Genomic DNA, 24,787 nt, shown 5'->3' with positions numbered 1-24,787 from the left:
GACAACTCTATGACCTATATAAAAAAGATTAATATTTCCTATTTAAAGATAATAAATGGGCAATAGGGATAATCATGCATCTAATCAAATTTTAAAGCTCTTATATGGGAATAATAGCTTCAGCTCAAATAATCCCATTTTTATGGCTGCTTGTATCATGGCTGAAGCTTAGAGAGTTTTTTTTCTTTTCCTTCATGTACGAATCAAATGGCTATTTATTATGGTACTGCATACCTATAATACCGAAGCCAGGATGACTGAGACATGATGGTTACAAGATTAAGGTCAGGTTAGGATAGATAGTTGCTGAAAGGGGGTGTTATTGTAAGTATCTAATTTTATAAAGAATAGTGGATGCTGCTAGAGATCAGAAGGCGGGGATTGTGGATGTAGCTGGACAGAACAAAACACTGTGACCCTGGAATGAGTCAGTAGTTGGATTCAACAGAATGTAATGTAAAGGAGTAGTTAAAGAATCCGATACAAGAACAAAGTCACTGTAAATCTCACTTAACCCAAGCCTATTATTTGAGGAATAGATTGTGTAAATTCTGAACAGTACCACTGAGAAGTCCTGAATCCCTTTGCTCCTGTGCAAAATCTGAAAGTAATAGATAGATGGGTAGATAGATAGATAGATAGATAGATAGATAGATAGATAGATAGATAGATAGATAGATAGAGAATGATGATAGATAGATAGATAGATAGATAGATAGATAGATAGATAGATAGATAGATAGATAGATGATAGATAGATATGACAGATGGTAGAAATTATGTTTTCAAGCAGGAAATTTTGAATGTGATTATCTTATCATTTTTATCAGGGGAGATGAGTGTGTTACAGGTTTTGTTGGACACACTTTAGGAGCTCACATCTTGAGAGAACATTTGTATTTGTTGCTTAAGTAAATCAATATAGTGGAAATTAGTTTGAAATTTACAAAATTGAAATGTTCATATCTCCCTTGTCTTAGATTCTCACCAAGTTGGAAATTCCTACCGGCAGACTCTGTTTAAGGAAGAATATAAAAACATATATCTCAATATTAATTTCTAACTCTGTCCATGGGAGTCAATAAGCTGCACACATTACTCTGTTTTGTTCTTTATATTTTACTTCTTCTTTTCTTTTTTCATATTGTTACTAAAAAATTTACTTTTCAATTTAAATACCAGTTTCAGTTTTTCCTCCCACCCCTTCTTCCACCTCCCTCGCCCTTCCCATCGCCCATCCCCTCCTCAGAGCCCGTAAGGTCTTACTTAGGGAGTCAACAAGATCTCAGATAGCAGTTTGAGGCAGGACCCAGGCCCCCCACCAGCTGAGCGAGGTATCCAACTATAGGGAATGAGCTCCAAAAAGTCAGTTTTTGTACCTGGAATAGGTCCTGATGTGTCTGCCAGCCCCCCCCCCTTCCCAACAGATCAAGCCAGGTAACTGTCACCCACATTCATAGGGTTTAGTTAGGTCCCAGGCTGGTTCTTCGCCTGTCAGTCCATTGTCAATGAGCCTCCACTAGCTTGGGTCAACTGTCTCAGCGGTTTTCCCAATAATGCTATTGCTCCCCCCTTGTTCATATGATCCTACCTCCCTTTCTTCAACTGAACTCCAGGAGCTCAGCTTGGTGCTTGGTTGTGGGCCACTGCATCTGCTTCCATCAGTTACTGGGTGTAGGTTCTATGATGACAATTGGGGTAGTCACTAATCTGATTAACGCGGAAGGCCTTTTCAGACACCCTCTCCGCTAGGAGTCTTAGCTGGGGTCATCCTGTGGATTTCCGAAAATTTCTCTAACACCAGGTTTCTCCCTAACCCCATAATGGCTCTGTCTAATAAGTTCTCTTTGTCATTGCTCAAGGCCCTCCATGCCTCCCCCAACACAGTCTTCTCGATCCCTCATGTTCCCATTCCTCTCCCTTCTACCTCCCTCTCCCAGTTTACTCAGGAGGCCTTATCTATTTCTCTTCCTGGGACCTTTCACACACTTTACTCTCAAGCCTAGAGTAACTCCTAGAAATCCAAGGTCGCAAATGAGGCAGGTAGTAGAAAGAACAAAAGTTTAAAACCAAAGCAAGAAACTGAAAACTGCAGAAAATTGCTTTGCAAATATGAGAGCTTGGACATGGTTCTATAGAAATGAATGTGTCACAGCATCTTTCAAAATACATTCATAAAATTGTTTTGATGAGATCCTATAATTTCTTTTACATATATCAACACAAATGAACTTCTTATTGACTGGTCACCAGACCCTTTAAGAGAATCTCCCTTTTTTTCTCTCACAGCTTTCCTAAAGAAATTAAGATTTTAAAAATACACAAAATAAAACATTAAGTCGGCCTCTGAAAGATATGTAAGACATATTTTCTCTTGTGTGTAGAGAGTCATCTTCATAGATTCACATAATCAATATGAACAGATGACATCAAAATAGATACAAAACTGTCTCAGGGACAAAGGGGACTAAAAGGACAAGAGACAGGACAGTAAAGAAAGTGTATTGAGATATTGGAGGGAAACATTCTCAAAGTACTTTACATATATAAAAATGGTCTTAAGTAATCTAACATAACAAAATAAAACAAAATTCTAAAAGAAAAATAACTATTACACTAAGTTAAATAATATTGTGTTGGGGGACTAAAGTGAACTTTTAAAATAGTCTTACATCAGACCTTATGATGGCCCCTGGTCCTGTTAGTTACTTGGCTATATTGCCTTGAGAAAGTGTTACAACCTTTTATAGCTCCGTTCTTTATCCACCTACATAATGGTAATAAATCAGCACTGAACTCATGTGGGTTTTATATGTAATCAAATGTGACTATGCATATATATTCTGTTAAACTATATGTACAACTCATAGCAATCACTCAGTAAAAGTTAAAAGACAAAAATTGAAATGATGAGAATGGAGGTAGTCATGGTCAAGGTAGTTGGGAGGGGAGGTTATTTTAGAGTATAAATGTTATGTTGTGTGTAAGCGAAGTCTGATGTTCTTTTCTTTTCTTTTTTTCAGTGTGCACCTAATCGGCCTATTGGTTTGGCAATTCGATATTTCCATAAGTCCAGTAGCAGCTATAGTAACTGACATTTTTAATTCCTCCGATGGTGGACGCTTGTTTCAATTCCCGGACGGGGTACAAAACTGGCCAGCACTTTCAATCGTCGTGATTATAATCATGACAATAGGGGGCAACATTCTCGTTATCATGGCAGTAAGCATGGAGAAGAAACTGCATAATGCAACCAATTACTTCTTAATGTCCCTAGCCATTGCTGATATGCTGGTGGGACTACTTGTAATGCCCCTGTCGCTGCTTGCAATTCTTTATGGTGAGTACAATTATATTTGTTATATTCATTTCTCATAGTCAGATTGCTCCATAAGTTTGTGTAAACCTCATGACACTCATTTATACAGTTAAATAATTTATCTATACAACTTGGAAAACAAAGTTTAAGAGAAAAATGTAACAAAAAGTAAAAGTATAGTAGAATTTTTAAAACTTAAAACAACCATTTTATAATATATTGAAATTATGCATGACTACTTTATTCCTCAATGTCATTTGCAAATAATAGATAACCATACAAAATGGGATGATGGCATATTTTTGCCAGTATGATTCTAAGTACCATCTCTAATATATAATAGAAAAGTCAAACTTGCCTTTACATTAGTAAACTTATTAAAATTTACTTTAAGAAATGTTTCAAATCCAGTGAGAATTGAACTCAGAGCCTCACGTACTTTACACAAGTATACAGTCATAGCTATAACCCAGCAGAAGTAATTTTTTATCTTGACAAAGTAGTTGGTATAAAATGAGCATTCAAAAACAATTGCTCTTCTTCAATCAGAATAATTCATACTTTATAAGGTGACAAGTTATAAAAATTAATTTCTGAGTATATAAATACAAACTCATATCACAACTATAAGATTCAGCTTCAGTAATGATTTTACAGATACTTCAGTTTTTTTATCTGATTTTTTCTGCCATCTCTTTACTATGTTCATTTTAATCTAGGTCTTGGCTTCAGCTAATACTTTTAATTAAAAAGTCAAAATCATATAAAATTCTGGTCAAGAACACTGGATACTCTTCCAGAGGACCCGTGTTCTTTTCCCAACATCTCCTTGTGAGCTCACAATGATTTGTGACTGTAGTCTCAGAGGATCTGATTGATGCTCTCTTTTGGCCTCTGCTGGCGCTAGGTCATGCATGTGGTACACAAACATACATGTAGGCAAAGCACACATACACACACAGACAAAACTAAAAGAAAAATATTAAAGTTTTAGAAACATTAATAATAAATATAAGTTAGTTAATTAAAATTCATGTGTTCTTCAAGCCTCAGGCTCCAAAGTAGCTCTCCCCACAGGACTAAACCATTATATTTGGCTTTCTACAAGTATCTTTACCACAAAATTTGAAATCCCAGTTTAAATGTATTTGTTAATATGTGGGTAGCCCAATTTGACTTTAATTTTTAATATACTCATCTTCTTGTAGAGTAAAAGACAGAGGTCCAACTAGTTCCCTAAAATGTATAATGGAATTAGACAGAGAAAATATTATAAAAATAGTATCTAGTCTAAAAATCATAAAAGAAGAACAATGTGTTTATAATGTAATCTCTCAAAATCTACAGTGGCAGTGCCTAATCGGATCAGTTATTCTATAAGTTATTCTTAGGAAATACATTTTTCCTTTTTCCACTGAGTTCTAATGGCATGTTTGCCTCAAAGCACCAGTATTTCACCTCTCACTGGTCATTTGCCCTTTACTTCTCCAATATTAATGAAGAAGAAGTCACAAAAATGAACCAAGAAAGCAATTTCAAAGGTATAGTTTCTACTATGAGCTCCCTACTGAATGCTTTTGAGGGGTAGATGAAGGCCAGGCAACTTAAAAATGGCATAACCAAGGTAAAAAGGGCATTTTTAGCAAGCCAGAGAATGATCTGAAAACACGGTTAAAAAGTGCCTTCTGGGAAGTTTCTAAGATAAGCTTCAGGTCACAGAATTAGAAGTGCATAAGTCTCAACAAAAAGTAACTTCCTAAAAAAAAAAAAGTAACTTCCTAGAAGTAGAAAGGAGTGAAAAGTGAAAAAAGGAAAGAGAAAGAACGCAAAAGAGAGAACTGACATTTGAAGAAGAAAGAAGAATGGAAGGGTGAAGAGGTAAGAAGGTATTTTATAGGACAAAACTGTTACATGTAAGAACATCAAATCTCCCCACACTGCTCTCCGCTATGCATAGAAAGCCCTACAAAGAAACCAACCTGCAACAGACAAAGATGCAAACGTCGCTCATTTGCATCATCGTCATTAAATAGAGCACAATAGACAATCACAATATAAGTAGGGAGGCAAAGGCAGGCGGATCTCTGTGAGTTCGAGACCAGCCTGGCCTACAGGACAGGCTCCAAAGCCACAGAGAAACCCTGTCTAGAAAAAAAAAAAATAATATAAGACATTAACTGCAAATTTCATCATGTTATGTCAAACCCAGAAAAACAAACATCATTTATTTCTTCGCAGATGAGGAATCTAGTTAGTTAAACAATGGATAAATAAATAAATGATATGAAGGTTTAAGGATGTTTATTTGACAAGAAGTTGGCATTTAATGTGAAGAATTAGGGGCAAATATGATCAAATTAATATATATATAATATATACACGTGTATACATATATACACAAGTATATAGTTCAAGTGTAGCCTATTATTTTGCATGATAACTACATGCTAACAAAAATCAAACAGAAGAAAGTCAAAATAAAGCATCTAAAATGCAATTAAATGTTAACATATAAAAATACTTTAAAATAGCAATCTAGTAACTGAGAATATAACTAATTATTTCTTTTTGAAAAGTTGTTATTACATAGTACCATGAAAAGCAATGATTTATTTTTAATTAATTTTTTTTAAAAAAACAACATTCTCATTTTACATACCAATCCCAGTTCCCATTCCCTCCCCTCCAACCGATTCCTTCACCTCACCAGCACAACCACCATCCACTCCTCAGCAAGGGTAAGTAAGGCTTTCAGTAGGAAGTCAAAAAAGTCTAGCACATCACTTTGGGGGACAATTAAGGCCCTCCCCATTATACCTATGCTGAGCAAGGTATCCCTACAAAGAGAATGGGCTTCAAATAACTAGTCCAAGAGTAGGGATAGATCCTGATCTCACTGCCAGTGGTCCCACAGACAGAAGCAGTGATTCATAATGGCTAAAGTAAAACGATGAAACAAAGTATACAAACAAAGCAGTCATTAAACTAGACATTGTGATTTTGCTATCCGCCAAATTCAATTTTAAATGTAAACAATAAGAGTTAAATTAATGTTTAATAGTAAAAGACACAATTAACAGTGAATATGTACCAGGTGAAAAAATCTGTGCCATCTACTATAACAATGAAATTTTACAAAGAAAATATTCAAAAAAAGGAACAATTAGAAGATATCATTCTCAATACAAGGGAAGACTAGGGAAGAGAAGAAAGGGTGATGGTAGTCTGTACCTCTAATTTCAGCATTCAGGAGGCTAATGCACCATAATCACTATCAATTCAAAACCATGTTGACTTACAAAGTGAGTTCAAAGTCAGCCTGAATTATATAGTGAGACTGTCAAGAGAGTAGGTGGGAGCAGTACAAAATAAATAAGAGTGCAGATCTTAACGTATGATATATATTGAGCTTTGCACATTTACAGAGTGTATCTTCTTAAGGTGCAAGACGTTTTCACAAACATTAATTATCGTAAGTACCTGTGCTTTCTTACCAGGCCAAGGTTCCCTGATATGGCCACAAGGAATGAAGTCAGGCCAGGTTGTAGGGACTAGAGCATAGCAGAAGCTGTGACAATTTTATTGAGATCAGTCAGACTTTTTGTACCTTTATCAGAAACAGAATTTAATGGCAGTTGCCAGGATCAATACAATTGTAGTTTCCAAGATACAGTGAAGTCTGCAAGTCATACAGGGTACACAAGATTAACGTCTAAAACCAACTGACCTGTCATACAGAAGCACAAAATGGCCCAAAAGTTTTACTACCTGAGGGAGCACATCATTCTTTCAGGAACTGGAAGGCACATTGTGACCCAGGAACCATGGAAAAACCCTGAAAAACCCATGATGCATGCCTCTCAGGCAGCTAGGCCAGGCCAACTTCAATAAATCCCTGCAAATTATAGATTAGGCCAAAAGGAGGTCACTAGAAAAACCGAAATATTACAAAAGTAATTTTTAATAACAAAGTAATAATGTTAGAAAGTATTAAATGACAAAGTTTTAAAAACCATTTCATCTTGAAGTTAAAAAATAAATTTCAATATTTTGTTGTTTCGAGACAGGGTTTGTCTGTGTAGCCTTGGCTTTCCAGGAACTTCAAGTTTGCTGACAAAAGTATTTCATGTAACTACTATGGGATACACTTACATAGGAATCAGAGGAAAATTCATACACCTATTCTCATTTATTGTGAAAAATTAAAATGTACAAATAAATATTTATTAAAGTAATTCTGGAGAACCACAAAACAAGGAAATGTAAGGAATGAATTCAAAGAGAGATAATAGAAGTAATTGATTTGACAAAGAATAGAAAAAATAAATATATATAAATTAGAAATTAAAACCTATTTCTTAAGATATATTTTTGTCAGTATAAACAAGGGCAAAGAGAGATTATATAGACAGTATAGCAATGGAGAAATAACAAAATAATTATTTAGTAGGGATACCTTGCTCAGCCTAGATATACAGGGGAGGGTCTTTGTTTTGCCTCCAAGTGAAGTGTCAAACATGATTGACTCCCCATGGTAACCCTTTCCCTTTCTGAGAGCTGGATTGGAGGTGGGGTGGAGGGAAGGTGAGGAAAGCAGGAAGAGAGGAGGTAGTGGGAACTGTGATAGCTATGTAAAGTGGAGAAAGGATTGTATTAAAAAGGTTGAGACCATGAAGGGTTCATCCACTGAAACAGTTTAACTGAGCTAATGGTGCTCACCAACTCCAGCCAGAGGGAAGGAACAAGCATAGGACCAAACTAGTCCCTTTGAATGTGGTTGACAGTTGCATGGCTGGAGCAGACTGAGAGGCTACTGGCAGTGGCACTGGGCTCTATCTCTACTGCATGTACTGGCTTTTTGGGATCCTCTTTTCTTTAGATGGATAGTTGCTCAGCCTAGAGGTAGTAGGGAGGACCTTGGACTTTCCACAAAGCAAACTGCTTTACCATCTCTTAGGACTAGAGGTGGGTTGGGTGGGAGGGTGTGTGGAGGGAATGGGAGGAGGGAAGTGAGAATTTGGATTGGTATTCTTCTTAAAATATATATATATATATATATATATATATATATATATATATATATAATAAAAAAATGGGAAAAAATCCCTAAAAATGAAATAAATAAAAGCTTGAGATTGTTTTGCAGACTTACATGAACATCTATTAAAATGAAAAATAATTATTTCTCTGTAAAATCCAGCCTAACCAAATTTAATACTTCACATATAAAAATAAGGAAAGCAGTTTCAGCACAAGAGTAAACTGATAAGTAAGGACTCCACAATAACCACTATAGTTTCACATGGCAATTCTATCAAACTTTGAAAGATCAGGCATTTATAATATTCCAAGCATTATTATATATGATTATTATTAATATTATATTCAGAGCATTAAAAAGAAAGATTTTTTAATATAATGAAAATAAAATATTTGAAATCAATAACATAATCACATTGAAATGAGTAGCATAAAAATAAGGAACCCAAATAATTTTAAAACACTTTTATAAAATATATATATAATAAATTTAAGGATAAAGAAAATTGTAAATAAGTGAACTTTCAATTACACTTAAATTTTCTCCTTTTTATTGATTTTTGTTGAACTCTACATTTTCTCTGCTCCCCTCCCTGCCTCTCCCCTCCCCTTCAACCCTTTCCCAAGGTCCCCATGCTCCCAGTTTACTCAGATGTTGTCTTTCTCTACTTTCCATGTACATTAGATCTATATATGTCTCTCTTAGGGTCTTCATTGTTGTCTAGGTTCTCTGGGATTGTGATTTGTGGGCTGTTTTTTTTTTTTTTGCTTTATGTTTAAAAACCACCTATGAGGGAGTACATATGATAATTGTCTTTCTGGGTCTGGGTTACCTCACTCAAAATAATGCTTTCTAGCTCCATCCATTTGCCTGCAAAATTCATGCTTTTATTATTATTTTCTGGTGTGTAGTACTCCATTGTGTAAATGTATCACATTTTTCTTATCCATTCTTTGGTAAAAGGGTATTTAGGTTGTGTCTAGGTTCTAGCTATAACAAATAATGCTGCTATGAACATAGTTGAGCACATGTCCTTCTGGCACGATTGAGCCTCTTTTGGATATATAGCCAAAAGTAGTATTACAGGGTCATGAGGAAGGTGGTTTCCTAATTTTCTGAGAAATTGCCAAACTGATATCCAAAGGGGCTATACCAGCTTGCATTCCTACCAGCAATGCGGGAGTGTTCCCTTTACCCCAAAACCTCTCCAGCATAAGTTGTCATCAGTGTTTTTGATCTTGATCATTCTTATAGGTGTAAGATGGAATCTCAGAGTTGTTTTGATGTATACTTCTCTGATGACTAAGGATGTCGAACATTTCCTCAAGTGTCTTTCAGACATTTTAGATTCCTCTGTTGAGAGTTCTCTGTTTAGGTATATACTCCATGTTTTTATAGGATTATTTTTTCTTTTGATGACCAATTTTTGTGAGTTCTTTTATATTTTGGAGATCAGCCCTTTGTCTGATGTAGGGTTAGTGAAGATCTTTTCCCATTCTGTAGGCTGTCATTTTGACTTGTTGACCATGTCCTTTGCTTTACAGAAGCTTTTCAGTTTCAGGAGGTCCAATTATTAACTGTTTCTCTCAGTGTCTGTGCTACTGGGGTTATATTTAGGAAGTGGTCTCCTGTGCCAATGCTTTCAAGCATACCTCCCACTTTCTTTTCTATAAGGTTCAGTATGGCTGGCTTTATGTTAAGGTCTTTGATTCATTTGGACTTGGATGTGAGTTTTGCACATGGTAATAGGTATGGGTCTATTTTCATTCTTCTTCATGTTGATACTCACTTAATACCTGCACAATTCCTTGAATATACTTTCTTTTTTCCATTTGATATTTTTTGCTTCTTTTCAAATATAAGGTGGTGAAAGATGTGAGGATTAATATCCGGGTCTTTGATTTGGTCCCATTAGTCCTCCTGTCTGTTTTTATGCCAATGCCAGGCTGTTTTCAGTACTATAGCTCTGTAGTAGAGTTTGATGTCAGGGATTGTGATGCCTCCAGAAGTTTTTTTTTATTGTACAGGATTGTTTTGGCTATCCTGGGTTTTTTGCTTTTCCATATGAAGTTGAGTACTGTTCTTTCAAGGTCTGTGAAGATTTTTTTTCTGAGATTTTGATGGGCATTGCATTGAATCTGTAGATTGCTTTTGGTAAGATTGCCATTTTTCCTATGTTAATTTTACTTACCCAAGAGCATGGGAGATCTTTCCACTTTCTTGTTTCTTCTTCAATTTCTTTCTTCAAAAATTTAAAGTTCTTGTCATACAAGTCTTCCGCTTGTTTTCTTAGAGTTACTCCCAGATATTTTATGCTACTTTAGGCTATTGTGATGTTTTTTTGATTTCTTTTTCAGCCATTTTATCATCTGTGTACAGGAGGGCTACTAATTTTTTTGAGCTAATCTTGTATCCTCCTACTTTACTGAAAGTGTTAATGATTTTATCATTAATATATGACATATTTTGAGATTATTTTCTGTGTATTCTGCAATTTTAAGTATATCCATATATTTAAAAATTTTAGAACTATTTTTCTTATTATATATGAAATTAGAAAATTGAAATAAGAAAAGGAATTGTTAAAATATATATTATTTGATTATTATTCATGATGAGGCCAAAAGATTCTAAAAGAGTAAATGGAGGACACCAGAAGAACAAGGCCCTCGAAATCAACAGGAGCAAAGCTCTTGTGAACTCCCAGAGACTAAGGTAGCATGCACAGAACCGGCATGGATCTGCGGCAGATGGAGTTCTGAGCTGAAATAAATTTAAATAGAATAAAAAAGCAAGAGACATATCTTTATTATAATTGGACAAGTCACTCTTCTAAAGATATTAATTTTCCCTGAAATGATCTGTAGATTCAGCACAGTTTTAATTTTAAAACCCTGCATATTTGAGGGATATAAATATAAACGGAATTTTAAGCTTTATTGAAATGTAAAGGAACTAGAGGAGCCAAAACAGTTTTGAAGATAAAATGATTGGGGGCTTGGAAAATGGCTTGGTGAACAAAGTATTTGCTCTTCAAGCTTAAGGACCTGAGTTCCGTTTTCCAGAATGCATGGCAAGCTGGATGAGGCAGTTTTTGTCTGTAATCTAAAGCCTCCTAGGCCGTGGTGAGAGAAGCAGAAAGGAGAACCCCTTAGAATTTATAGGGCAGCTAGACAAGTGCACAAGGAAAACCTGTCACAAACAAGGTGGAAGAGCAAGGCAGCATGGAGCAGCCTCCATATTTTGTTTAAGGCATGCATGCCCCTGCACTCACACAGAGACACGCACAGAGAGACAGACACTGAGAAACAGAGATAGACAGGCAGACCAACAGAACAGAGACAGAGAGACAGAAAGAGAGACAAAATAATGGAGAAGTGTGTGGGTGCACCCCTCGCGGTCCTGAGTTCCCACACGTCTCTGTTCTGTTGGTCTGCCTGTCTATCTGAGACAATGGGGATGTTCTATCTGGAACTCACCAAGGCCAGCTGGCCTGGGTCTGAAAAAGCATGGGATAAATCCAGACTTGCTGAACATAGCGGACAATGAGGACTAATGAGAACTCAAGAACAATGGCAATGGGTTTTTGATCCTACTGCAAGTACTGGCTTTGTGGGAGCCTAGGCAGTTTAGATGCTCACCTTAGGAGACCTGGATGGAGGTGTGTGGTCCTTGGACTTCCCACAGGGCAGGGAACCCTGCTTGCTCTTCCGGCTGAAGAGGGAGGGGGACTTGATGGAGGAGGGGGAGGGAAATGGGAGGCCGTGGCGGGGAGGAGGCAGAAATCTTTAATAATAAATAAATAAATAAATAAATAAATAAATAAATAAATAAATAAATTTCAATAAAAAATAATGGAGAAGTCATAGAATTCAATCTGATATTACATTTTACTCTCAGACAACAGTGATCAAGAACACTATGTTGAAGAATGAACAGATCACAGTGAAAGATTGAAAGATTAACAAAAACAACAAAGACTCAATTTTATTTTAATGAGAAAAACAGTCTTTCCAACAAATATTACTGGAATGAGTTGATTATCATATATAACAAAGTAATCTCAATTCTCATAAGCTAGCACACCAAAGAAAAAGTAACACAAATGGAATTTAAATCTATGCAAAGCTACTAATGTTGTACACGAAAATAAAGAAAAAATCCTTACAGTACTGGTTTGGTCAGGAGTTCTTCAAGTTGTTATTGGAACTAGTAGGCATGAGAGGAAAACTGGCGAAAGGAAATATAGTCATTTACACCTTTGGCTTTTGACAACGAGCTTCCCAAATACCTTGAGGAAGAAGAATGAGGAAGAAAAGGGTGGAATCTGCCCACAAGAAATTTCTCTAAGAAGTTTCATGGTAGGTGTAAGAAAAGACACCCACAGGAGCAACCCCTGAGGAGGGTATGGCCTGTCAGGAAAAAGATTTTTGCTTGTTTCCTGGCTTTCCTCTCCTTCCAGTAAACTGTTCAGGTCACAGGAAGAATTTCTAGGTACTCAATTCTGGACAAAACTGTAAGTGAGACTCAAAAGAGGGGATAAGTTATGCTTTTTGAGCATTAAACACTGGCACTTAAGTGAATGAAAAGGAAGGTGTGGTAAATAGTTTTCAGCAGCAATATATCTAATAAAGGGTAAATAATGGAAACAAACAGCTAATTTTAAAAATGAGGAAGAGAGATGGATAGGTGAGTCACCACGGAGGATGTAGAGATTAAATAAATAGTAAATAAATAAATAAATAGAAAAATGTGAAAAATATTAGCCAAATTTTTTTTTATTTTTTTTATTGAAAAAAAATTCCGCCTCCTCCCAGCCTCACATTTCCTTCCCCATCCTCCCATTCCTCTCCCCCTCCCCCCACTCCTCCCCCCCTCCCTCTCCAGTCTAAAGAGCAGTCAGGGTTCCCTGCCCTGTGGAAAGTCCAAAGTCCTCCCCTCTCCATCCTGGTCTAGGAAGGTGAACATCCAAACTGGCTAGGCTCCCACAAAGCCAGAACATGAAGTAGGATCAAAACCCAGTGCCATTGTCCTTGGCTTCTCAGCAGCCCGCATTGTCCGCCATATTCAGAGAGTCCGGTTTTATCCCCTGCTTTTTCAGTCACAGTCCAGTTGGCCTTGGTGAGCTCTCAATGTCTCCGTGGGTGGGTGCACCCCTTGTGGTCCTGACTTCTTTGTTCGTGTTCTCCCTCCTTCTGCTCCTCATTGGGACATTGGGAGCTCATTCCGGTGTTCCAGTGTGGGTCTCTGTCTCTATCTCCATCCATCGCCAGATGAAAGTTCTATGGTGATATGCAAGATATTCTTCAGTATGGCTATAGGATAGGCTCATTTCAGGTTCCCTATCCTCAGCCGCCCCAGGAACTAACTGGGGACCTCGCCCTAGGTCCAAGTCTCTTGCCAACCCTAAGATGGCTCCCTTAATTAAAATATGTGCTTCCCTGCTCCCCTATCCAACCTTCCTTTATCCCAATCATCCTGTTTCCCCAAGTTCCCCCCATCCTCCCCTTCTCACTTTTCTCTCCCCATCTCCCCTTATCCCCCTCCCACCCCACCCCCAAGATCCCAATTCTTTGCCCGGCAGTCTTGTCTACTTCCCATAACCCGGAGGATAGCTATATGTTTTTCTTTGGGTTCACCTTCTTATTTAGATTCTTTAGGATATCAAATTATAGACTCACTGACCTTTATTTATGGCTAGAACCCAATTATGAGTGAGTACAGCCCATGTTCATCTTTTGGGGTCTGGGTTACCTCACTCAGGATAGTGTTTTCTATTTCCATCCATTTGCATGCAAAATTCGAGAAGTCATTGTTTTTTTACCACTGAGTAGTACTCTAACGTGTATATATTCCACACTTTCTTCATCCCTTCTTCCACTGAAGGACATATAGGTTGTTTCCAGGTTCTGGCTATTACAAATAATGCTGCTATGAACATAGTTGAACAAATGCCCTTGTCATATGATCGGGCATCTCTTGCGTATATTCTCAAGAGTGTTAGCCAAATTTTTAAAAAATAAATTGGGAGCATTGGGGGCATTAGACGAGGGTTGAAGGGGAGGGGAGAGGCATGGGGAGCAGAGAAAAATGTAGAGATCAATAAAAAAATTAATAAAAAAGCAAAAACAAACAAAAAATAAACTGGATTTAGCCTCAAATTATTTTTCAATTATACTCTAATTCATTATGTATGTATGTTTTCACTCACAGAACTATATACAGTTTAAAGTCATATTATGAGCTCATTCTATATCCACATGCTAACAGAGTTTAGTATTAAAATTAATTAACCTTAAAAGCAAGATCCCAATAATTCTCCTTATAGCAATAGAGCATGCTTTATTTTTCTGATTTTACACAGTTTCATTTTGAGTAGAACTATTCTAAAAATGCCAGGTTCAATGCCATGTTCCACAGCAAGGAAATGAGTGTGAAGCAATGATGTGTTCTAATTCACCATGAGCTGGGAAAAACAAGCAATTTGTCTGCTAAAGGTACTTGGAAACACTGAATTGCTAACATGCACTCTGTCATAGTTTAAATAATTCTTTTTCTCCAGCATTTATTTCCCATCTTGTTATACTGTCGTTGAATATGTCATTGAAGGGTTGTGTTTAATCCATTTCATTTTTCACTACTTTAAATGAAACTTACAGTTCATATTTAGCTTACTCAGGTGGCCAACTCTCTTTAGAAGCATATCTTTTTTTTTAAAAAAAAGACAATAAAATAAAATAAATGCCTTTATATAATTCAAGGTGTTTACTTGAGACAAATTAGTAAAATACTTCTTCAATAAAAAAGACAATGATCTTATTTCATTTTACATGTCAATCCATGTTCCTACTCCCTCTCTTCCTCCCATTTGCTCCACTTATCCCCACCCCACCCCCTATCCACTCCTCAGAGAGGTATGGTACTTTGTAGAAACACATCTTTATTCAAGTTGCTGAGTACATGGTTAATTGTGTGTAGTTTTGTTCACTACAATAAATACATCTGACCCTTCTCATGTATGTCCTATGTGGCAGATAAAGAAGCTGTCTGGCTTCAGAGCAACTTTGCAAAAACACTAGAATAGATAGTATAGATTTATAGTCCCCATTTTAAACGTGACAAACTCAGGTTGATATATGCTATGGAAAGGGGAAGTGACACAACAAAAACACCAGCTTTCCAAGATGAGCCACACAGAAAACAATCATACACATCATAGTAAAGCGTATTGACAATGAGTATCTTTGTTAAAAATTAGAACATAATGAAGTAAAGGCATTTCCATAAGACTTCGAGAAGAATGATCAAATATTTGAAGGACAAAGTATCAGCAGACTTTGAATAATATGTCAAGAGCTTAACAGCTGTTATCATCATGTTAAATTTCACAAAAATCTAATTTTCTGAACATTAAAATAGACAATTATGCACTCCACAGTCACTTTTTAAGTACTTATTTTATACCAACTACAATTCTCAGTAATGAAGCTAGTGTAAAAATCAATAACAAAAATTTCTATCCACACATGGCTTATAAGTAACACGTTGCTCAAGGTCAAAGTAAAATATCAGAGTTAAAATCGGAGCATAGATTAAATTGATTCTAGCACCCATTTGCATTTTCAATTATTATATTTTCATGCTCCTGGTTTGGTCTTAAAAACTCAGGAGGATCACTGAGAGCATTGCAATTCAAACATAAAACACTTGATTTAGCATACACGAGGCCCTGAGTTTAATCCCAAGGACCATCACAAAGATTAGGAAAGTTTTGTAAGGAGAAAAGGATGTGAAAGCTAATCTAGAGAAAAATTAGTAGTCAGGCTGATCTGTAAAATGTAAAAAAGGTAAGTGTGCTAGTCTATGAGCTGTGTTGAGCAAAATGAAGCTACTTCACTGCTTCAAACATTCTGAATCCTTTGGGTATCACGGGTGTATATAGATCACAGTACACTTCAAAATAACTGACCTTGTATTTTTTTTTCTGCTTTTGTGTCTTCAATGATTTCCTTTGGTGTCTAGTAAGATATTATTATTGCTATTATAATTGCTGTATTTTCTTTCTCTCTTAGAATTTCAAATTTTAATAGATCTACCATGGTAATGGTTACAGGTAGTTTTCTCAATTGGGCTCTAGTCTCATTTAAAAAAAAATCTTTCAAATAGACAACACTGAGAAATGTCCCACTGTGTCTTCAGAATGGGTATATAATGATATCATTAAATTCCTAATCCAAATAAACACACTTTGGTGAGATTGGAATCTTAATTGATAAACTTTCCTCGTTCATGTTCTAAAAATAATGAAATGGAAACTCCAGAAGTTTGTATATTCAGACCAGGAATTTCAGAATGAAGCAAAGTATTGCATTTGGTAACTTGTCTTAGCATATTGAACACGGTACAACAGAGGTAAATATAAAGGACAAAATATTTAAATGTACTTAAGAGTTCATAATTTAAACTGAGATATCTTTTTGATATAGTTTTTACCTTTTGAAAATTTCAGGCATGAGTAGGCTGTATTACATCATCTCCACCCATCTCTCTACCCTCTTCAATTTTTTCTATTTCTTCCCCTAATTGCCTCTTAAATTCATGACCCATACATCATAATGATTCTATTTTGCATTGCTTACATGATCATGTTTCAGTGCTGATCACTTGGCATTGGATAACCAATTGGATAGCATATCGTGGAACTTGTCCCTGGTGAATACCGATTCTCTCTCTCATTAGTTATTGACTTCCAGAAGTTGTTCATCTAGGGGTCTTGTGGACTTTTCCCCATTTATGTTGAGAGTATCTCTTACATAGAGTATTATTATTTTATATAAATATTTTTGAGATTATAAGAGAGTTATATCATTTCCTCCTTCCCTTTCCTTGCTTCAAACCCTCCCATTTACCCCTCCCCCACTTTTTCAAATTCATGGCCTCTTTTTCTTTAACTGTTATTCCTTCCTTTCTTCTCTGTAGTCACTTTTTGATACCCTTCTACGTTGCCTACGTGACCTTTAACGCCATAAAAAGAGAGAATTATGCCTCAGAATTTTAAGGTTCACAATTCGTAATTGACTGACTGATACAGTATGTCAATGAAAATCATAAACAGGTATTTCAAAAATAATTTAAGTCTGTTTCTGCATATAGACTGTCAAATTATCAAGCGGCATACATATGATCTAAATAGCTAATACTAAAGGCATTATAGCACCCAGTTCCTTAGTGAACAGGACATAAATATAGATGCTTGCATTCTCAGTTTCCAGCCGTCTACCCATCTGTCACCTACTGCAGAATTATTAGTCTCTACCCAGAGTCACCGCTAAATAGTCTCAAAAGACACATATTTCATACTATCAATTATGTATTCTAGGTACATCTTTTAAGGAAATCCACTATTCTATAATATTTAAAACTGCATTGTTCAAGGACAAGATGAAATAGGTTCACTTTTCTCTGCATATATACCTCAAAATACTATCAAGTACGTTAAAGAATTTGACAGAGCAAAGAATATGTTAAACATACAAGATATAACAGTGATTCCCCAAAAGTTCATATATTCATTCTTATATGGGTCCTGAAGAAGCCTGCAACTCAATATCACCAATCAACACATGTGAAAATCAAAGGCACAGCCTTAACAACAACAAAAACCCTACATCCACTGATGAGGTGGGCTCCTCTGTCTACAGCAATGGAGACTAAAGGCAATTTTCTATTTTTTCTTCTCCCCTGAGAATAAAGGTAATATGGTGAGTTAGGAATAAGTTCTGTGACACACTAACATGATAGGATGGTTATACAAAATAGTGTGATGCACATTTCAGCAAACTAGAAGAAAGAGTTGGGCGTGCTTTTATCATAAAAATGTAATGTCTTCAAGGAGATGCATTGTAGTAATTAGGACGGCGGGGCTGTGTCCCCAACACCCCAGCCGCCTGCTCGGCTAGCTTATGCCCCAAAATAATTACACAGACACTGTATTCTTTTAATTACTGCTTGGCCCTTAGCTCTAGCCCTTACTGGCTAATTCTGATATACCGATCAACCCATCTCTAATAATCTGTGAGCACCGGTCTTACCAGGAAGATTCTAGGTCAGAGCTTCATCGCGTGTGTCTGCCCGGGATCGGGGCATGGCGTCTCTGCTGAGGCGTCTGCTCCCGAGAGGAGAGCTGTCGAGTCTGACCTCACTTCCTCTTCCTCCCAGCGTTCTGTTCTGTCTACTCCTCCCACCTATCTTCTAACCAATGAGAGCCAAGCAGTTTCTTTTTATTCAACCAATGACCTTCCTCCATCAATGCATATCTTTGTTTTGCACAAAATATAAATGTATGAGATATCATAATGTTCCAAATTAATATGCATAATTTTATATTTATGTTTCATATGTCAGTTATAAGATATGCCTTTTGCCTCAATACAGAGGTTAGCTTTGTCTGTAAGATGTGCTGCACTGGTAAGAGCAGATGTTCATGCCATAATCAATTTTCCAAAGAGTTTATTTGCATGCAATTTATATAATGTAATTATCATACTTCTCATTTTAACCTGATTCTCCCATCACTCCTTAAGGAAGCATAAACAGGCCCCAAGTCCAGCTGGGATAATTTTTTTTTTTTTGCAAGGAGTTGCAACCGAATACAAAGATAGTGGCTAATTAGCTCTGAGGAGAGTCACTCCCACTTGTTCCAAACAGTAAACACAAACATAGTGTTAGTTCACAGAAGTTGCCACAACTAAGAATCGCTGACCAGGTGGATTGAAATGCAAGTTTGTTATCTCACATTTCAGGAAGAAAAATGAGAATAAAATATAACGTATTAGTTTCCAATGGCTTCTATAAGAAATTGCCACAAACTTAACTTAAAAATGTTTTATCGGGGACTGGTGATGTGGCCCATCAGTTAATAGCACTTGCTACTTTTGCAGAAGATCATGTTGACCCACAACGCCCTACAATTCCAGTTTAAATAGATCTGTCATCATCTTGGGTGTCTGCACACATTGTGTACATACAAATAGGAACAAATACATACCCATTAATTTAAAAATAAATGAAATTTCAAAATAATGAATTTTGGGGTTGGAGATGGCTGGGTCAGTAAAGCATTTCCTGTGCAAGTTTCAAGACCTGAATATGACATGCAGCATCCATATAAATAGCCAGATATGCATGACTATAAACCCAGTTCTGGGGAGATTGAAGCAGGAGAATCCTTGAGTCTTTATAGTTACCCATTCTAGCCAAATTGTTGCAGAAATAAGGTCTTTAAGCTGGTGCTCAGGTGAGAAAATAGTAACTATAGTTACTTCAACTTTTATAGACTGTACACAATTATTCTGGGTCTCTTTTGTTATTAGCAGGGTAGGTGTTTTAAGTTGTGTGACTAAGGTTCATGAGCAGCACATTTACAGAAGCAAAACTGACAGGTTAGGACAGTAATTCTGTAACTGTCTCTCAAAGTTAGGAGAAGTGGAGGTGCTAGCTGAGGCAGGAAGTAAGCAATATAACAGAAGCAGGGCACTGCACATCTTATTTCTAGATAGAGATGTAATAGAAAAATTCCTCTCATTTTAATCCTCCTTATCAAAATCAGTGAGTGAACATGAGTTTCAGTGACCCTTGTCTCAAAAAGTGTGGTACTGCTGCTGCTGAGATGGCTCAGTGGTTAAGAGCACTTCCTGAGGAATCCACATGGTGGTTCCCAAACATTTATAATTCTAGTCCCAGAGGGATCCACCACCTCTCTGACCTCCGTAGCCACCTGGCACTCATTTCGTGCAAAGACACGCATGCAGACAAAACAGTCATAAAATTAAAATGTAAGAAAAGACAAGATAGAGAACGATTAACGAAGGTAAGTAAAGCACCTGAGTTTGACCTCTGGCCTCCACACAGACACACATACAAACACACCACACACAAACACACACACACACACACACACACACACACACACATGCACGCACATGTGCTCACATGCTCACACATAAATATATTGTTTAATAGTCCTGACACCAGATGGCAGCTAAAATCAGCATAACAAAGCTGTACACTGTCTCGAGGCCATACTCTCTCAACAGACTCAACAAGACTCTGTTTGCTTCTTTTAATCTACCTATTTCAGCTAGCCTCAAGCATTTCTTGGAATGTGAGCACATCTCCCCTTGTGATTGATTGCCACGTCAACACTTTTACAGTGCTGTGACTGGAAGGTGGTTTTCATGCATGTTAACACACTCTCTCTGTTTTATAATTTTGTCCATGTATATAATACATTTTGATCATTTTCACCCTCAATTAACTTTTTCATTCTCTTCCATCTCCCACTGAAACCCTTCTTCTCAACAGATCCTCCACCTACTTCCATGTCTTTTTATTGCATGTGTGACCTATGGATTACGTCTGGTTGGATTAGCATGAGTAAGGTTATTGACGGGAAGATGGGTGACTTGCCAGTGACTGTACCACTGAAAAGAATGATGTTCCTTCTTACTAACTCCAGTAGTTCCTCAGGGAGCAATGGAGTTTTATGATGGTGGGATGAGGCCTATATATGATTGCGTAGCCCAATCTTGTGTGAGTCTTGTGCAAAGACTCACAATTTTCAACCATTCATAAATGCAATGCCTCTTCGCATTCATAAGTACAACAGCCATTTTATATATGCAAGACACTGTTTAGTAGCATGCCTCACCACACTGCACAGCTCCTCCATTCTTTCTGCCCTAGCTTCTGTCATTCTGCATCGTTCACAGGGCCTTATAGTGGATTATACATGTGTTCCTCTTAGGGCTGAGAACCAAATAGTCAACACTTTGACTAACTGTGAGTGTCTGTATTAACTGTCACCCCCTGAAAGCAAAGCTGCCATTGAAAAGGGCGGGAATAAGCATTATTCTATAAGTATAAACATAGATATTTAGATGGTATTTTGAACTCATATCCATTTAGTCAAGCCCCCCTCTAGGGCCTATTGCCTCTCAAGCTGTGGGATTTTGGCCAAGTTTACAGTATCAAGCATAAACTCCTTCCTGTGTATAAGTCCTCAAATTCAATCAAAAAATTGTCATGGCCAGAAGTGGCAGCACAAACCTGTAACGTCAACAAAAGACAGAGGCTGTTGGATGTCTGTGAGTTTGAGGCTAGTCTCACCTAAATAGTAATTTCCACTTTAGACAGTGAAACCCTATCTCAAAACAAAAACAAAAAAGTCATGCAACTATTGTATTGGTAGGCACATCTTGTGTAAACATATTCAGCATTGATCCCCAACCTTTATATATTCATTATCTTTCTGAAACCTTACTCTAACTCCTTGTAAAAGGTATATATCTAAAAGATGATCAATTGTGCCTCAAGGATATGTGCTCAACTATGTTCATAGCAGCATTTTTTGTCATAGCCAGAGCCTGGAAACAACCTAAGTGCCCCTCAACCAAAGAATGGATAAGGAAAATGTGATACATTTACACAATGGAGTACTACACAGCAGAAAAAATTAGCAATAGCTGGAATTTTGCAGGCAAATGGATGGAGCTAGAAAAGATCATTTTGAGTGAGCTAACCCAGACCCAGAAAGACAATTATCACATGTACTCACTCATAGGTGGTTTTTAAACATAAAGCAAAAAATAAATAAATAAAAACAGTCCACAAATCACAATCCCAGAAAACCTAGACAACAATGAGGACCCTAAGAGAGACATACATAGATCTAATCTACATGGGTAGTTGAAAAAGTCAAGATCTTCCGAGTAAATTGGGAGTATGGGGATTTGGTGAGAGGGTTGAAGGGAAGGAGAGAGTCAGGGGGAGCAGAGAAAAATGTAGAGCTCAATAAAAATCAAAAAAATCTAAAAAGGACGCATGCAATTTTATATGGAGCTCAGTTACATAGTCCAATATAATCTATCTTCAATACCTTATTTGCAGCAACAAAATGCCCCCATTTATTGACATATAAGGGGATGTGGTAAGGTCCTAGGACACGGGCACTTTTTGCAAGATCATTTCTCATCCACTTCAAAATAGTTTCTTCTAAAACATATGAAGAACTCTGAAATATCAACAAAAAAAATCAGCCCAGCTTGATAATGGGAAATGACATAAAGCAACATTTCACTATAAATAATATACAGACAATCATGTAAATAGGTATATGAAAAGATGTTTGGCACCAAACACTGAACATTAGAGAAATTTAACTTAAAGCCATATAGATACTAAAGAACACATGTCAGAATGCCAAAATTTTAAAAATCAAAATTAATTTTGGAAGGATCTTATGGAGGCTACCACGAAAGATTGCCAGCACTAGCCTTGCTTTGTTGAGCCTGTCAAACTCTTATCAGATCATCTGGATTATAACATATCTATATTAAGTATGGAGGTGTTTGATTATAAAAGAGCAGCAAGAGTAATTCACGTGGTGATAGTAATGTCCTCCATCATGACTCTGTGAATGTCAGCAGCTTGGTTGCAGGTATTTGCTATATTTTTGCAGATGTTACTGCTGCTGAATTTCTAAAAATGTGATGGGACCTTTCTAGGTCAAGCTGTGCTTAGTGTAAGGAACTAACACACTCACTCACAGTCACCAAAGATCAGTCTGGAACAATGGCTTCGGAGCCCATTGTCTCATGCCAATGAAGATTAAAGATCTGGTGATCATTAATCACCAGCACATAGGAGGAAAAAGCAATATTAAGGAGAATTACAGACAAGTGAGAAATTGAAGAAGAGTAAAAAATTAAGGAAACATGAGAGATTTCTTAAGTGTAGGAGGGGTACCCAAGGGAGGAAAAAAAGCATTGAACTTGTCAGGTGGTGGTAGCTCATGCCTTTAATTCCAGCGCTCAGGAGGCAGAGGCAATCTGATCTCTGTGAGTTCAAAGCAAGCCTGGTCTACAGAGCAAGTTCCAGGACAGTTAGAGCTGTTACACAGAGAAACCCTGCCTCAAAAAGCAAAACAAAACAAGAACCATTGAACTTATATAGGGGTTATATAAGAACACGGTAGAAAATGGGCAAAGACCATGGTAGTCGTTATGAGATTGATTTGTTTTCTGGGCTATTATGTGCTAAATCAATAGAGAGACCACACACTCTATGCATGTCCCCCCTGGTTCAATCAAAGGTATGGCCATGCACTGCACACTCAGTTAAGGACAGCTGAATCCTGCCTCTGTCCATTTTTGACTCCTGTTATCTTAGTTTTTGACCTTGACTACCTGGTAGTAGTTAGTCATCTAGCCAGCTGTCCTTTGTCCCTGACAGCATGGCAGGCACTGTTACTTATTCTATGCTCCCTTTGTTCTCTCATTTATACAATCATCTTATAGCTTTACCGTAGCAGAGCATCAACTCCATCATGGCCAACAAGATCCAAGATGCAACTGCAGCCTTTTTTGTTTACTACACCCTTAGTACCTTGATTATTGGGTCACCTCCTAAGGGGAAGTTTCTTGTTAGTGAAGTAAAACTTCCTTGTATACTAGTATACTATTTAGTTTGTTCCAGCGAGGTTCTTTTTTTTTTTTTTTTTTTTTTTTTTTTGGTTTTTCAAGACAGGGTTTCTCTGTGGCTTTGGAGCCCGTCTTGGAACTAGCTCTGTAGACCAGGCTGGTCTCGAACTCACAGAGATCTGCCTACCTCTGCCTCCCGAGTGCTGGGATTAAAGGCGTGCGCCACCATCGCCCGGCCTCCAGCGAGGTTCTTATGGAGGCTAGTCAACAAGCCTATCAGCACTGGCCTTGCTTTTGGGAACCTGACTTTCATCAGATTATCTGGGCTATTACATACTCTGTGTTTTTCATCCCCCCTTTTCTTGGCATTACTGCTTTAACCCTAACATTCTCTTTTAACTCTAATATTCATTCCTACGATAATTTATTTAAGCAACTTATAGTTTTCACCATAGGCCTTTGCACCTTAGTATCTACAGAGAGCTATCTCCTGCCTCATTACCACTGAATGATGTGTGTATCTATCTACACAAATAATTGCTGTCATTTTTAGCAATATCATACGTCAGTGAGGCATCATTATATCACCACCATCGTAAAAGTTTTTAAAAACTTAATAAATTGTCCTTGGCATCATTCTATTACAGACCAAAATAGGTTTTAATAAATCATAAGATAACAAACCTCACTCTCTCTAAATTATATTCCACAGGCGTTTGAGTGCAATTGATTCCATATTTAGATGTGAATCACATCTCAGATATTTTCAGAACTGTTTTATTTTTTCCTAGTAACCTTTTTAGCCACAACGTCATAATGTTCCAAGACACTGTGAAACAAACAAAATAAGAGAACCTCTTAAGTATGTAGTATTTCAACTCCTTGGCCTTCTGTATGTGTTCATTTATTCTTTTCAAGATGTTGCATTTAATCTGTTCACTTACCATT

At 37.0% G+C, this 24,787-nt stretch overlaps 1 protein-coding gene across 2 annotated transcripts in view; it reads left to right on the top strand.

Moving 5' to 3' along the window:
- The window catches only part of Htr2c (5-hydroxytryptamine receptor 2C), a 223,523-nt gene that overhangs the window by 113,737 nt on the left and 84,999 nt on the right, over window positions 1-24,787 (top strand). For both annotated transcript variants that reach the window (XM_075957546.1, XM_075957547.1), the window contains exon 4: window positions 3,024-3,340. In XM_075957546.1, coding sequence (XP_075813661.1) covers window positions 3,024-3,340 — 317 coding nt within the window. The remainder of the gene's footprint in view (window positions 1-3,023; window positions 3,341-24,787) is intronic.

The sequence above is a fragment of the Microtus pennsylvanicus genome, chromosome X (genome assembly GCF_037038515.1).
Source record: "Microtus pennsylvanicus isolate mMicPen1 chromosome X, mMicPen1.hap1, whole genome shotgun sequence".
In the NCBI taxonomy this organism is placed as follows: domain Eukaryota; kingdom Metazoa; phylum Chordata; class Mammalia; order Rodentia; family Cricetidae; genus Microtus; species Microtus pennsylvanicus.
Note: the sequence above shows the minus strand (reverse complement) of the source record. Positions and strands in the feature narration are given on the sequence as shown.